This window comes from Oreochromis aureus, linkage group 23 (assembly GCF_013358895.1).
Source record: "Oreochromis aureus strain Israel breed Guangdong linkage group 23, ZZ_aureus, whole genome shotgun sequence".
Classification (NCBI taxonomy): Eukaryota; Metazoa; Chordata; class Actinopteri; order Cichliformes; family Cichlidae; genus Oreochromis; species Oreochromis aureus.
This window is the reverse complement of record NC_052963.1, coordinates 23,087,108-23,103,491: the sequence shown is the minus strand read 5'-3', so window position 1 is coordinate 23,103,491 and position 16,384 is coordinate 23,087,108. Positions and strand designations below refer to the sequence as shown.

Here is a 16,384-nt window from a genome sequence, read left to right as displayed (position 1 = left end):
GAGTTTAGGATGGTTTTATAACCCAAGTTTACTTAAGACTCGCATATTTGCAGCACTTAATGTGCTGGACCCTCTTAGTGAATGTGCACATTGAGTGAAAGCAGGCAGGAACTGGTTGGAACTGGGCCACAGGCAATTTAACCAGTGACAGGTTAACATACAAATGAAAAACTAGAGTTTCACCCACCGAAACTAAGGCACGGACTTCTTGGATGGGCTCTCATGCAGCAAGCCACATTATTTATCAGGGGTGGCTGTAGCACAGGAGCAGGTCACTCACTCATTGGAAGGTTGGTGGTTGGTGATTCAATCTCTGGCTGCTCCAGTCTGCATGCTAAACATCCTTGTGCAAGATATTGAACCCTAACCCCAAGTTGATCTGGTTGCCAATGACAGAAAACACTTAGATGTAGTAAAAGGTGTTTGTGGTGAATTGGCTAATGAGGCATATTATATCAAGCACTGTAAGAGCCAGTTACCATTATTTGTCAAATAATTGCACTAAAAATACCAACAGCACAAGAGGTGCGGTTCGGGTGAACACTTGCACATGATTATAAACAACTTCACCTAAATTAGCTATAGAGACCAAGTCCATCCTGTCCACCAGGCTGTAAATGTGATTATTTCTGCTTCATTTTTTAGGATCAGGAGGCTTCTGCTTGCTTATAATACGGCCAAGCATGATGGTACACAACCTAAACTGTCACCTACAAACGCACATGCACAACAACAGCTGCAAAGGCAGTTTGCAGGTCTGACGAGCTCCAGCTAAAGTGGCCCCATTTTCCTCACCCCTACCGTATCATTTTTTGTGTCACAAGCTAAATGTGTGAGTGGATTTCCTCACTAATTGGACGCCTGACAAGCCGTATTGTCCTTTGCCACAATGTGACAAGCTTCTGCAAAATGTTCCTTTCAGTGGCCTTCAGAGGAGGCCAAGGCCAGACAGGGGAGAAGAAGAAGAAAGAAAAAGAGAAACTAAATGGAACAGCAAATCATAACCCACAGTTCCGGCTGACACTGATGTGACGTTACCGAACAGGCGAGCAGGAAGATAGAGGGCGAGAAGGAGAGTGACTCTGGGAAAACTGACAGGGATTAGGCCCTATTTGTTTCACTTTCTGACTACTCCTCCCTGCCTGCTTCCAGGAGTTTGTGTGCAAATGGGTATTTCCATCTCCCACTCATCGTCGCCTAATTGGCACTTAACAGCTGCCCCTCATGGCCTCCTTGCTGGCTCCGTTTCCGCTCCCCTTTTCTTTTTCTATTTTTTTTTTCTTGGCGTAGGAAGGAGCAGCGCTGCATCAGACATCACCCAGCTGAGAGGGCACTTTCTCCTACACTCCTTACTCCCCACCCTTCATCATTCCCTTCCCTCGCAGCTATCTTGTGCGGGAAGGAGTTTGCACCCCCAGACAGCCCCGAGCGCTCATTATCGCTTTTCTCAGTCACCCTGTCGCTCTGAAATCCACCCCTCTTCCCCCCTCTACTCATCACCCGTCTCCACCTTCTCCCTGCTCCTCTGGCTCCCCCACCCCACCCCCCTCCCATGGAGAAAGCAGCATGAAGATGTTCTGCAACCAGGCTCAGAGCCAAAAAGAGACAGTGCACAAGGCAGACATATGGCCACGTTTTCAAAATCTTATCTTTATTTAACCAGATCCATCAATCAAAAGCAAATTTCCTCTTCTGCGGTGATTTGCCGGGCAAAAAGGCGTGTTTGAGGACAGCTGTTGGGAGGAAAATATGTGCGGTTTGATTTCCTCCAAGCATAAAGGTTATCATAACATTACACCAAGGCAATTTTGACTGGAGGGAGAGAGCGAAAAAACCCAGCAGATTTGAGTAAAATGTTGTGTTCAAATACATCAGGGCATGTGGATGTCAGATTACACCAAATGAGGGAAAATGAAGCAGAGCGGCGACACTCAAGGTCCCCCGATTGCAAGAGACTAATGGATAGAGAGGCCAGCTGGGGCGGGTGCAAACATACGGCTCTGTTTGGAATGCAAATTGGCTTGTTTTAAGAAAATTTTGTGGGTTACGTGATGTTATATCCCAGACATTTGACTTCTTTTTGTTTCCTAAAGAGATTAGTGGTGTGTGATACTGCAAAATTTTGTGCAAGATCCAATACTAAGTAAATACAGAGTAAGTATTGCAGATACCGATACCTGCACTGATACTTTTAACCTATAATGGGATTTTTTTTGATGAATCATCATCAATTTGCCAAATTCTGAACACATTTTAACGACCACTTTACTTTCCACAGGAATTAGTTAACATATTAAAACGCACCTTTCAGCTTTTCATGTATTAAAAAAAACCCCAACAATTTAATAAATGTGTCTGTCACTAACGCACTTTGGCTCAACTTCTGTTGTTTAAGTGCGCTATAGGCTGTAAATAAATAAAACAGATGTGACAGTCAACACAAAAAGATTCTGACATTTCCAAAAACACTATTATTTACCCTAGTTACCGATACCAGCATTTGTATCTATACTGTATCTATACTACTTTTCAGTTTTGGATGCAACTTCTTAAGCAAACTTGTTGATCTACACTGATAATAAAATATGCAAATAACAAAATTCTGAACATACTGAACTTAGAGGATAGAAACAAAGTATCGATCCTAACCTGCTAGTATCGATTTGATACTGATACCAGCATTGCTGTCAATTCTGTTGATATTTGGATCGATCTGCCCACCTCTTAAAGGCATACTGCGCTTGCAAAATTCAGCATTGAACTCAGTGACCTTTTATGTTGTTGCATTGCAAGCAAGCCGGAGTGCTGAATAACTCTCTGCACGCTCAGCAGAAGTTCCTGGAAATAAAAAAAAGAAAAAGGGGGAAAAAAAGGTCACACGGCAGTGAATATTACAATAACATGCTGTTATGAAGTTTTAACCCCAGCAATGTCAGCTAACCATATTAGCATTCCCACATGGGGTAAAGGCTGTGAGTTGGAATAGAAATGGGCTGGTTCAGTGAGCAGGGGGGGAAGTGGAGGTCCCATTCGTCTTGTCCTGTTTAAATACACTGGTTAACTCCTGCCAACAGGGAAGCCATTCAGCAAAAGGCCAAGGGCATCTGTCATGTGTCCAGCACGTTGATACTGTCCCCCTCGGTCTCCCACCCAACCCCCAACTCTTCTCCTCCATCATTTTCCAACTCTTTGTTAATTGCCGCTTCTCGCCGTCATCCTCACCCGCTTTTTTTCCCACTTTTTCCCTTCCTCTGCCGCTCTCCCGCTACCTCGCCTCCTCTTTTGATAAAAGGAGTGAATATGCAGGGAGCTGACATGATTAGCAGCCTCATATCCCCATGATGGATGGAGCCTGCTCCATTATTAATATAGTAAAAGCACCAACTGCCAGGTAAGAGCAATGTCAGCATCCACAATATAACGCTGTGTGCCCACGGATAATGGTGAGCACTTATTTTTTATCTATGATATGCATGGGCTTCAGGCCGAGGAGGAAGAGGAGAAGGAGGTTGCGGAGAGAAAGGATTGGTGGCGGCGGGGGAGGGCACATGTGGCACTAAGACGAGACTTCCAGCTTGGCTGATTCTCAGTGATGCTGTTAAACTTTTCAGCTAAAACACAAATTGTTACAAAAACAAGGAGGGCGAAATTACAGGATACTGTAACTGTACTCCATGAAGAGAGCTTTCTGTGTTTTAGAGACTTTTTTTTTAAAGGTTGGCTGATAAAATAAAAAGGGAGATCAATTTAAACACTGCATAAAGATTGCTGGGTAAAGTGTTTCTCTTAATATTGCTCTGCACGAACATAAAAACTTCCTCAGACTCTGTAATAAACTTCATGGTGACTTTTACAGTGTTTGGAGTGGTTCAGTATGCCTTTAATTTGATAGTATACCCGACTTTGCAAAAGTCTTGAGCCACCCCACATTTCTTTATATTCTGAATTTTTTTAAGGTGGTCTTGAGCAATAGCTCTTCAGACTTATTGAAGGTCTTCCAAAGGGTTTCTTCAGACACTGGCTGCTTTTTCACTAATTATCAGTCCATTCCTTGTACCTGACCATTTTTCAGAGAATTCTGTTGTTGTTGTTGTTTGTTAAGTCACTCAACTCTGACCTATGAATCATTCAAGCATGAAAAAGCACCTAACCCAATGGATGAACCAGTGTTGTGTGACATAACAGAAACTTAAAAACTGATTATAATTATACCTTTAGGGACTTTGTTAGTATCAGCTGGTCACAACCTATTCCCATTTCTTTAGGTGAGTCAATGAAAAATGCCAAAGATAACACAGTTTGATAGACATAAAATTGTATTTTTGCAACAACAAGGTGATTCCCAAAGAGCTATTTGCCAGTATTTTGGCATATTGCTCCATCAACGCTTGGAACATAAATAACAGCTTCACTACTTGACCAATTTGTTTTGGCGAGTGCCTCACTCATGTTATTGCCCGGCCCTAGACGGGTCATAACACAGTGTTAATTTCTTATACCAACAACTTCCATCATAGTTTTTGTCAGAAATCTTTTTTTTCTGATGAAAAAAAGACAACAGCTAAATAAAAATTAATACATGGGGACAAAAACTATGATGAAATGGACTGGCATGTTTGATCACGAATGAAAACAAGGTGAAAATGTTCTGGAGAAACGAGATCCAATCAGAATGAATTACATTGTGTAGAAAGGCGGGACAAACGTGGAAGTGATCCAATCAGAAGTAACCAGTGCAACAATTTACTCAGACGTGGACATTTTATCCTGGAGGGGAAGGTCCCATGCTTCCGTTTCTCATGAAAACACCTCACATGTTATACGAACACATTTCACGTTTGATGTCAGAGAAAGTTAGACCCTTTGTAGTCCACGTGGAGCAACTCACACTTGTAAAAACACTACAAACTCACACAATATTTTAGTCACCTGAATCAACTTTACATTTTTTTTTGAATAATTCTATCATATCTAGGCAACTAAAACTAAATGAATCAAGATGCATAAACTATATTTAAACTGTTTGTTCTTTGACATTCACCTCTGAAGTCAAAACCTTCATTTTGTTCTCACAACGTATAAAGAAATGGGAGTGGCTCAAGATTTTTGCCCAATGCTTTAATTCAGTCTTTTACATGCTATTTGAGGCGTGTGTGACCTGCACTTTGTTGATAGACTATGTGGTTTAATCTGAATTGTAGCAAATCGGCCTCACATGGCCTTCTTGTTTTGAAAATTTGTTTTAGTTGTAATATTTAATCTTCTGCAATGAAACCACAGGCTGTGTAGCTTATTTCTACTGTTCAGCAGGGGGTTAAATACACTACTGTTAACAGTCTTCTTCTCCTCTCGTACTCAGTAAAAACTTTCCTAATGAGTTTGTGGTCTCAGTCACTTGTTTCAAGCCTTATTAAATACAGCATGGTGTTTGTTTTATATAACACGAACACACTGAGAGAAATCAATCAGTCAGTCAGTCTCAGTCAGATCTACTCCTCACTTGTGACGCTCAGAATGAAAAACCTGAGACGACGACAGCCATCGCTACTGGGTGACATCGCCATGGCTACATCAATCTTACAGGCACAAAACCTCTGTGGCTGGTTCACATCTGGTTTTCAGTGACAGTGTTGTCCCACATCCTCACTTCAGTAAATAATACATTCTTCAGCAACAGCAACAACACCCTGCCCTACAGCCAGAATGCTTCTGTAATAAATGCCGTCAAACTTGAATATCTTTATTAATTTTTCGGTGATTCGCACTTATCTAAACTTTTTGCACAGATGTTAAATGTTTAAAAGAAATTAATACCTCAGGAACCTCACTAGAACAATTAAAACTACAGACTGGCTAAGTCTGCAGTTTTAATTGTCGCAGCACACCAAAATCCATGTGCAGGAGCACATTATATCTCCAACACAAACAACTTCTGATGAACTGCCGACCAATTTGCATGGTCAACAGTTTACACATGCTGTGTTTGAAGTGTGCTCAGGAGACAGAGTTTAACTTAAATGGGGAAGAAAAGATACAGAGATTTCATTCGGTTTTTTGTTTTGTTTTTTTAGAAACAAACTGCATCAAAGGGTTTTAAACATGACATTTAGCCGACCAATCCATCAACTCCAACCAACTGCCTCCAAAGACTTTGTTTTAGAGTGATATTGATAGCCGCAAACCTTTCTCAACTCAACATAAATACACTCACTGGTCAATTTATTAGCTATACCTCACTAGAACAATGTTGGACCCCTTTTTGCCTTCTGAGCTCCTTTAATTCTTCAACAAGGTGTTCAAAACAATCCTCAGTGATTTTGGTCCATGTTGACATGATAGCATCACACAGTTGCCACCAGATTCCACCACATCCTAAAGGTGCTCCACTGAACTGAGATCTGGTGACTGTAGAGAAAATTTTGTGAACTCACTGCCATGTTCAAGAAACTAATTTAAGATGATCTGAGTTTTGTGACATGGTGTGTTATCCTGCTGGACGCAGCCATCAGAAGATGGTACACTGTGGTGTGGATGGACATGGCATGGTGTTTAAATGATGCTCAGCTGGTATTAAGAAGATATCCCCCACTTTATTACACCAACACCAGGCAGGATGGATCCACGCTTTCATGTTGTTTACACCAAATTTTGACCCTAGCATTTGATTGTTGCACCAGAACTTGAGACTCCTCTGACCAGACAACGTTTTACCAATCTTCTGTTGTCTGATTTTGCTTAGCCTGTGTGAACTGCAGCCTCAGTTTCCTGCCCTTAACTGACAGGAGTGACCCCTGGGTGTGGTCTTGCTCTATTGCTGCCTGCCTTCAAGGTTTGATGTGGTTTCAGAGAGAAGCTCTTCTGCATACCTTGGTTTTATCGGATGGTTATTTGGGTTACAGTTGCCTTCCTTTCAGCTCAATGGAGACTGGCCATTCTCCTCTGATGTCTGACATAAACGAGGGATTTTCTCTCAGAGAACAGCTGCTCACTGGAGATTTTCTCTTTTTTAGACCATTGTCTGTAAACCCTAGAGATGGTTGTGTGGGAAAATCCCAGCAGATCAGCAGTTTCTGAAATACTCAGACCGACAACCGTAAATTGTCTTTCTTCCTCATTCTGATGCTCAGTTTGAACTTCAGCGAGTCATCTTGACCATGTCTGCATGCCTAAATGCGTTAAGTTCCTGCCGTGTGAGTTTAACAGTTAACCAGTGTAGTTTGTGTCTGATGGCAGACTGACGTCATTATTATAATGGAAATTCACCATGAATATAACATTTTTCACACAGAACAGTAAAATAAAAAGAACAAATAATACGCAACCACGTTTTCAACACACAGAATTTAACCTAAAACTGCTGCAATAAAGGTAGCGCCAGCAAATTTAAACTCTACACCGTACGGGGTAATTTTTAAAAAAAACAACAACAACTTAACAGTCTTAGTCCTTTGTCAGTTTTCGTCTGCCTCTTTGATTAACCCAAGGAACCGCATGAAGAATGCATAAAAACAACAGGATTTATCTCGTAAATATTTTACACCTCAGTCAGCCATGAAGAGATTCCCTAAACAGGGACGAGCACGCTTTGACTGTTTTCCAGAAAGCACATGGCAACTGTAGATGTCTCTGTTATGTGTTTTCCTCCTGCTATATGTTTTTATTAAACTCGTGAAATTCTGACTGGGCTACAAGATGATTGTGGGTGGTGGTGGTGGTGGTGGGGCTCACAGATAAAGAAAGGTGAAGATTTAAAGAGAAAGGAGGAAGACAAATAGAAAGGCAGGGCAAAGAAAGATGGAGTGAGTTGTGTCAAACGGATAAATGTCAGCAGGAACTTCATCATCTGTCTCCCTCCCAAAGATGCCATGTGTAAATTGCGTAGCCGGGGCCCTCAGCTAGCCTTCCCCTAGCGCTGTAATAAGATTAGAGACAGCAGCAGTCTCTGCCTCTCTCCCTGTGTGTGCGAGGGACTATTGAGCCCGTGTGGAAGTGTACAATTTCGATGGCTTACACGGGGCGCCGGCGAATAAGCGGGATTACTCACACCACCAAACAAGACTCATGGTGGAAGATTTGGATACTTATTTATCACTCCACACACACACACACTCACAGACACACTGTGAACTTTTCTTTTTCCCACCACGTTTTGCTGTGTGGGTCACTTTAATGAGACTCCTGCCTGTACAGTAATAGCACAGTCTCTGCAGAAGCCCTGAAACAACATTAGAGGAGATTAAAACACCATTAAGTGCGATACGTTGACTCTAAACTCATTAAAAGCGTAATCCCTGCAGGAATATGCTTTCCTATATTCCTGCAGCTCTTTTTTATAATTAAACATTTGCACTGTCGGGAACAATATAGGAGGCTATCAGCAACGCTCCTCGCTCCCGTTTGTTAGCACATGATGTTTACACCACGGCTTCGCCTCTCAGACTAGTCTTTCAGACCTTCATCCAAATCTAATATACCCATCCATAAATAGCTCACCTATCGAGCCCATATTTGGCGTGAGTGACTGGACACGGGAGCCAATCCTGCCCGGCGAAACCCCCCCTCCAACCCCGCCTCTGCACGCTCTCCCAGCCGCTCTAACGCCTCCCGAACCGCCCATTCGCCTTAAATGGGGCTTGACTGACAAACCGAACCACGCCCCTTCGTTTACCAAGCCCCACCCCCCCCCCCTTCGGTTCCCCTATCGCGTGTCTATTTTGGCAACACGGATACGCATGGAGCCTCCATCACCTCCAGCCTCCTCTTTACGCACCGACTCCCGAGAATGCGCGCAGGTACGGGGAAGCCAGCCGCCTCGCTCAGCCGCTAACCTCCCTGTTTAAGGACTAATATGAAAGAAGTGGATTTAGAGGTCTGACAGAGCCCAGAGAGGAGGCACATACACACATATATAGATTTTTCCTCTTCTTCTTCTTCTGCTTCCCACCCCCTTCCCTGTGGATCATTCTTGTTTTCCCATCACCAGAGCGTAAAGCATGGATGTCTTGGCGAACCACAGTATCTTTCAGGAACTTCAGCTCGTGCACGACACCGGCTACTTCTCGGCCATGCCTTCGCTGGAGGAGAACTGGCAGCAGGTACGTGTCAACTTTCAGCTTCCATCGGCCGTGCCAGCTTCAGCCGCGAGCTCGCAGATTTGCGCTCGAGATGCACAACTTTCAAAGAAAAAGAAGAAACACGCACTCGTGTATCTGGCAGGTTTTTTTCCCGATAAATGAACAAAGTGGATAAAATGCGGACGCACAGCAGCGCGTAATAAAGCTGTCAGATATGATGTAGGAATGGTGAAGATTAGCACTCGAACAGGGAGTGAATTAGACGTAAATAATAGATTTGCAACCTTCAGATTACTCAGGTTTGAACCCTCGTGCACGAAAAGAATTCCCCTCTCTTATCCATAATAGATCCCCCAACGCGTCTGGCTCTGTAGCAGCATTAACGGAAAGAAGGAGGTGAAGGAAGAGAAGGAGCTGTCACCAGTAATGTCCACATTTTTTTTTTGTTCATCTTTTTTAAATTTTGCTTCATCAAGTTCAGCGGGTGTCTACGGAGAGATGCTGTGTAAAGCTCTGGGTTTCACGCGGCCACATGGCGCCGGGGTGCGTATAGAGACTTCACGCCATCTGCGCTCACGCGTCCCTTCTTCTTTTTCTTCTTTTTCTTTTTTCTTCTTTAGTTTGTAAAACTGTTTAAAAAATATCACCACAGCTGGGTTTATTTATTCATTGCGTGGTGGTGATGATGGTGTGGGTGTGTGTGGGTGTGTGTTAGAAAAAAAATTTCAAATATGAGGTTTTTTTTTTTAACGAACAAATGATTCATTTTTACATTTTCCCCCGTCGCTGCTTCAGTTTGGTGTCCCCCTGTCACTCAGAGGAGGGACATCTTCCCCCAAACATGCCTCCTACTTTCCTCTTTTCCATCTGTGTGTCCAAATAAGGGCCCACCTGCATTGCTGCTGATGCTGCTGATGCTGGAGAGGATGCTTTCCATGCTGCACTTGAATTACCGGACAAGGAGGGGGAGAAAAAAAAAATCACAGCACAGAAATCTGATGCCGGTATTGTTCATGAAATATGAGCTTGAGTTTTTCCCCACTTCTATGCTCCACGAGTAAAGGGAGGGAGGGGGTGGAGAGAGAAAGAGAAAGAGGGAGAAACCGGTGCGTGACCGCGGATCCGCTGGTTGTGGCCAAGCAGCCTAATTGGCATCCTACTGTTAGCCACCGACGCATCTTTTCATAACAAGTCTCCAACTCCCTGCCTTTCCTCCTGTCAAGGGATTTTTTTCTTAAATTGCATGTGGGGGGCACCATATACAGTGAATGTCTCTCTCTCTCTCTTTCTCTCTCTCTTCCTTCTCACCCACAGCCTGCATTTTAAAATCAATACCTGATGCAAATGGAAGACAGAAGACAGCTGCATATGTGGGCAAAGCTCTTCTCTGTGAGGGTGGGAGATGTCAGCTTTCTTTGATTGGAATCGCTGTTAATGGGCTCTGTTTGGTCTTTGACTGTTTTAGATTTAGATCAGCTTGTTTTTTGCCAGGATGTCTGGCATCATTTTGTGTGATTAGCTGTAGTTTGGGGGATTTTAAACTGGTAAACGTAATTTCATAGATGCACTCTGTGATTGAATCTGCCCTCAGCCTGGGTTAAATGGAAAGATCAAACTGACCCTGACCTGCCTTTCTTCTGGCTAATACAACTCTGGGACCTTGGTGATGTTGCTTTGCCTGCAAATTGCCCACATGCAGTGTAGTTAAGTTAAAGTTAGCTGGCTAACCTAAACCAGAGTCATTAAACAGAGAGACAAAAAAAGACAAATACTAAATAATGCCTTGAGGTGACTGTTGTTGTGATTTGGCGTAATATAAGTAAAACTAAATGGAATTGAATGAAACTACTACAAGATAGCGCTAAATACTTAAAACTTTTTAAACTGAACCCAGGGCAGTCTCTGGGGGTTCCTTAGGCACCCCCACACCCCCACAAAGCTAACTGTTGCACACTCACAATAAACAACTAGTACGACTCACCTCCTCTTAAATTGATGTTACTTGTTTTGTAAAAGATTTGCATATTTTACTTTCTCATAAGTAAAGTTAACTTAATGTAGAAATGTAATTGAGAGAGGTTATACTTTTTAAATGTTCTTTTTTTTAGTGTTTTTTACTGGAAGTGGCTCCATTGTGTCTGGTCTAACAAGTGAAAGATCCTTGCTTTGGTTTTGGAAGGCAACACAAATCCAGAGATGGCTGCTGAGTTTTAACACTTTGCTTCTAGAAGAATTGTAGCAAAATGGAAATGCTTGTTGGCCTACTAAGGTGTAAGGCAGGCGGTGTTAAACATAAGGCCCAGGGGCCAAAATTCACCTGGCAGAGACTCCAGGTGAATAGCTTTGGAATATATGAAGGAGGACATAACTTTTGGACTTCTAACTGTATTTTCACAAGTTTAACAGCTTTATCTACCGATAAAGACCTCCAAAATGTCCATTCACAACACACCAAAGAAATTAAATTATAGATTTTTGTAATTTAAAAAATTTACCTCTTACAATTTAAGTCCAAAGAGTCCTGCATTTCTTTTTTCTTATATTAGGATGGCTCACTGATTAAATGTGTACCTCAGTTTCTGAAACTGGAGTTTCACCAGTCCGGCCCACATAGAATCAAAGTGGTCTGTATGTTGCCAGGAATGTAAAATAAGTTGGATATCTGTAAATCATGTAATGATGTGCACAAATGAAGCTAACTGTGTACAACGTTTCATTTCTGTTGTAACAGTTAAGAGTTGGGTGTAGTCTCTCAGAATGACTCTTTGGACTTAAATTGTAAGAAGTGCATTTTGTAAAATTACTGAAATCTATAATTTAATTACTTTGGTGTATTGTGAATGGCCATTTTAGAGCTCTTTATGAGTAGGAAAAGCTTTAAATCCTATTGAAATATAGTTAAAAGTCCAAAATTAATGCCTTCCTTCACATTATCCAAAACCATCCACTAGCTTTGGATTCTGGCCTCCAGGCCTTATGTTTGATGTCTCTGGTGTATAAGCTGTAAATCATGTAAAGATGGGCAAAAAGCAAAAGAACATTTTCCTTCTATAGTAACAGTTTAGAGTTGGGGGCAGTAACCTTGTCAAGTCCAACTCAAGTGTGTTGTCATTATCCCGACTCTCAGGCATGCAGTTTTTACAGTAGCCTCTCAGTTGCTCTACAAGATGCATGCTTTCCTCGAAGCATTCAAAGCCCCATTACAAATCACCGGAGGAGAAGGTTTCTTCTTCTTTCGGAAAAACAATCTATAGTTTAGATAAGAAGATCGCTGCAGCCTTGAGAGCAAAAGGATTTTAGCTTTGCAAATCGATCATTGTGCTCATCGTAGCGGCATGAAGATGCCACTGAGCTCCCCTGAATACAGGAATTATGAGCTGTGGCTCGCCTTAAAAGCTCCGTCTCCAGCCGAGGCCCTGCGGTTTGAGCGGTCCCCTCTGTATTCCGGGCACAATTTAGAATTCGATGCTTTTACGGCGGCCTGATGGCGAGATAGGAGGCCGTTGTTGTCGGCCCTTAAATGGGTCCCTGAGACGCGATGGCGAGAGTGATGACTGTGTCCCCTGTTGGTGTCTGCGAGGCATGATTCAGCCGGTTATAGGGGGATGGGGAGAAGAAAAGGAGTAAAGTGTTTTTGGAGGTCTGCAGATGGTACATTTGAGGCTGCTATTTGTTCCATTATTGAACCTAATAGTGCCAAGCTGAACTGCGCGCTGTCTCGCTTCCAAATCCCCGTACAGTTGGCTGTTCAGAGTTGGAACAAAGTGCGGGGCTGAGCTGGATTTGGAACAAGCAGAGCCGGTCAGAGCGCACTTATTATTTGTGGGACCCAGTTTCTCTCAAAGCAAAGAGCGCACGTGTTATTCTGCTGTCCCGCTGTCTTGGCTTCTCTTTCCAGTGCTTGTTTAGGCTCCTTTGTAAACTGGCATTTTGGTCAGAGAAAGTCTCGGTTGGCTTTCGCTGTCGGTTTGCCGGCATCTGTAAAAAAAAAAAGAAGAAGAAGAAGAAAAAAAACATCTGGATCAGATTTCGGGCTGACATGATGGATTTTTCAGTCTCGGCCGATGACGTGTCCCAGTCCACCGCACCTGACCCTGATGGGCAGGATTGTAACAGGACACCACTGATGGCTCTCTGTCATTGACCTCGGGACACACTCTATACCCTCCAACACATATATTATCCCTCAGAGGTTCAGCACACTCACACACACACACACACACACACACACAGAGTACGCACATGTAGTGCGACTGCCTGCACAAGCAAAATGTCTGCACGTTGCTTGACGGTGCATTATGGAGCTCCTATATGAGGACAGGCTGTTCATGGCAGGCGCAACCTCCATAAGTGAGCCCGCCTGCTCAGATGCATCCACTTACATCCAACTGGCAGCGGAGGTGACTCCGTCTGGGACTGAGTGGGGGGGTGGGCGGCGGATAGAGGTGGAGGAAGTTGCAGAGCATGCACATTCTCTCCACTGCAAGATTTTGCATTTCACAGTCTGGTGGGTTTGAACCCCACCCCCCCCACCCCAGGAGTGAGGCGCACATAGAGAAAGACAATCAAAAGGGTGGAGAGGCAGGATGTCTTGATGGACAGAAGAAGTAGGGATGCCGATGGATGGAGTCGTTTCACATTTTGAGTCAGAGGGAAAAGTCGCACCACACTGGGCTCGTTTAAACTGGAGTCAGGGCCAGAGAAACATAGAGAAAATACCCCCACTCACCCCAACACCAGCCTCCTCTAGAGAGACAGCGGTGAGGACTGAGAGAGCGAAGGAACCGCGCACATCCATACGCATCCATGTAGAGCCTTGGATATGTGTGTGTGTGTGTGTGTGTGTCCCAGTATGTTATGTAATCCTCAGTAGGCCACAGCTGCTTTCTCACACACAGCAGGCATGCTGGGGAGAGCAGCCAACTTGCGCTCCCACCGCCCACCTTCCTGTCTTCCTCCATCCCTGGTTTCCCCCTTTCTCTCAACCCCCCCGTTTTTTCCCCTTATTTTCTTCCTGCTTATAGATTTGACACAGTATGGATTTTTTGATCTCCGCTGGGCTTTCGTGGAGTACCTGCATCCACCACTTTTTTGGACCTTTGTCTCAAGTAATGAAGCTCTGGAACGGGTCTCACCTGTTCTCCGCGACCTTTCGCCGCCTGAGATCTGATGTAATTTTATGCAAATGAAAATTAAATCAATCCTGTAGCCGGCACAGTTCAGCAAGGCAGAGGAAGGACAAACCCGGGACTTAATCTTATTTGTCTCAGAAGAGTTCCTGCGAGTGTTTTTTCGTTCCCGGCGTGTTGCTTTATTAAAATGTCACATCAGCTCTTAAGTATGAGATGCGGAATTCCCCGAAATCGAGTTTGGGCCTTCTCCAAAAAGGCAAGGGTGGAGGGAGGGAGAGAAACATTAATTGTCTTTTAGTTTAGCTGACGTCTGGCTCTGTTCAGCCGTCTTCCATATGCATGTGCTACCTCATGATGCTGGAGTTTGGAATTGATTCCTTGCGGCGTTTTGTTTTTTAACCCGAGATCAAGCAGGAGATCTTGGAGATGGATGTCACGTAGAATGTGTTTGACATGGCCTGCTGACCCGTGACGCAGCGAGGCATGAAAGGGAGTCTTTGTGCGCCGTTGCAGACAACGCAGTGTCTCTGCTGGACTCTTCTTAAATGTTTTCAGCCACAAGGTTATCATTCTGATGAATGTGTGTGTGTAGTTAAAGAGCAACAAGTTCATCTAATTAGTAGACACAGCAAAAGCTTATGAGATAGTCATTTTGGAGGAGCTGCGCTGCGCTTACATGCATGTCATTTATTATTTTTACCTTTTTCTTAATGTCTAATAGAGGTGAGCGCATTGATCCAAATATCGATAGTATCGATAGCAACACTGGTATCGGCATCAGATCAATACCAGCGTGGTAGGATCGATATTTTGTTTCTGTCCTTAAAATTATTTTTTTCTTTTTCCATTCTTTTGAAGAAGAAAAACATTTGAGTCTTTCTGTGTTGACTTACACATCTATTTTATTTATAGCCTATAGCACACTTAAACAATAGAAGCTGATCCAAAGTGCTTAAGAGACAGACACATTTACAACCCAGGTCTCCAAAAACTAAAAACTGTTTCAAAATACATGAAAAGCAGAAAGGTTTTCCGGTGTGTTTTTTTGTGTTAACTAATTGGTGTGGAAAGTAAAAATCATGTCTCATTGCTCTCCCCTAGTGCTTTATAAAAGGTGCTGGTATCAGTATCAGCAATACAGACCCTGTATTTACCTGATATAGGATTGACACCAAAATTTGCAGTATTGTACGGCACTCGTGTCTAGAGGTTAGAGCCTAGTGTGTATTGCACAGGCCTGAGTGTTTGCTGCTACATGCCGGGGCCACAGGCTCATTATTTCACGTCAGGATGCATTTTCTTTGTATGCACACACAGTCACGGGCAGGTGCACAGGTTTGTGTGCGCCTGTGTATGCTGTGTAATGAGATGTACGAGCGACCCTCTGACCCAGTAACATCCATTCTGCCATAAGAGCACTTAGTGAACTCTGCCACCTCTGTCTCATCACTCAAGCAGCCGAGAGGCGATTGCCAGTGATAGGTGCCGGCTACTGCTTTATGGGCGTTGATGAAAAGGTGGGAAGCGCTGATGAAAGAGAGGAAGTATTCATTTGTATGACTCTCCGGTGACTGGCGCGTCAGAGAAAAGGCAGAGTAGATGGTGTAGGAGAAAATGGCAGAGGGTTGGTGGTGTTGGGGGTGTTGGTGGAGGGAGAGCGGTGAACAAGCACATCTTTATGTATGGCTTCCGTCTGCGAAACGCTCTGCCACCCCAGGTTTGATTAACAGTGAGAAGAGAAGCTAGTCATTTTTTTCGCCTCACACCACCACACATGGCTTGGCAATGATTTTCACATCATTTGAGGCGAAATCGGGAAGCCGTTACAGCACCTTACAGTGATCCGACATGCTTCGCTGCTGCCATCCGGCTTGGCAACCGCAGGGAGGAAAGAGAAAGGAAGAGAAGTCTCAGACACTCATTTTATGCTTTGGAATCACCACCAACTCTCTCCCTCTCTCTTTATCTCCTGACTGTCTCTCTCTCTCTGTCTCCCTCCTTTGCTCTTTGACAAATTCTGAGAAGACACTTTTGACGAAGTCACAGCCGCCTTGTTTGATTTGCCCTGCTCTAACCCTCATTTAAAGTCAGTCTCGCTACAAAAAGTTGAACTCAGGAGAGTTACGCAATCAAAATTTGGCACAAAGCTGAATAAAGGCCCTTTTACAGAGAGCGTGT

At 43.7% G+C, this 16,384-nt stretch overlaps 1 protein-coding gene across 3 annotated transcripts in view; it reads left to right on the top strand.

The window, feature by feature from the left end:
* The first annotated feature begins 8,738 nt into the window (after positions 1-8,738).
* The window catches only part of klf7a (Kruppel-like factor 7a), a 47,185-nt gene continuing 39,539 nt past the window's right edge, over positions 8,739-16,384 (top strand). Inside the window, exons 1-2 of one of the 3 annotated variants that reach the window (XM_039606395.1) lie at positions 8,739-8,869; positions 8,984-9,095. In XM_039606395.1, coding sequence (XP_039462329.1) covers positions 8,994-9,095 — 102 coding nt within the window. In that variant the 5' untranslated portion in view covers positions 8,739-8,869; positions 8,984-8,993. Of the gene's footprint in view, positions 9,096-9,510; positions 9,618-16,384 lie in introns of those variants that run through there. The other 2 variants (XM_031754955.2, XM_039606397.1) reach the window with 2 other exon arrangements.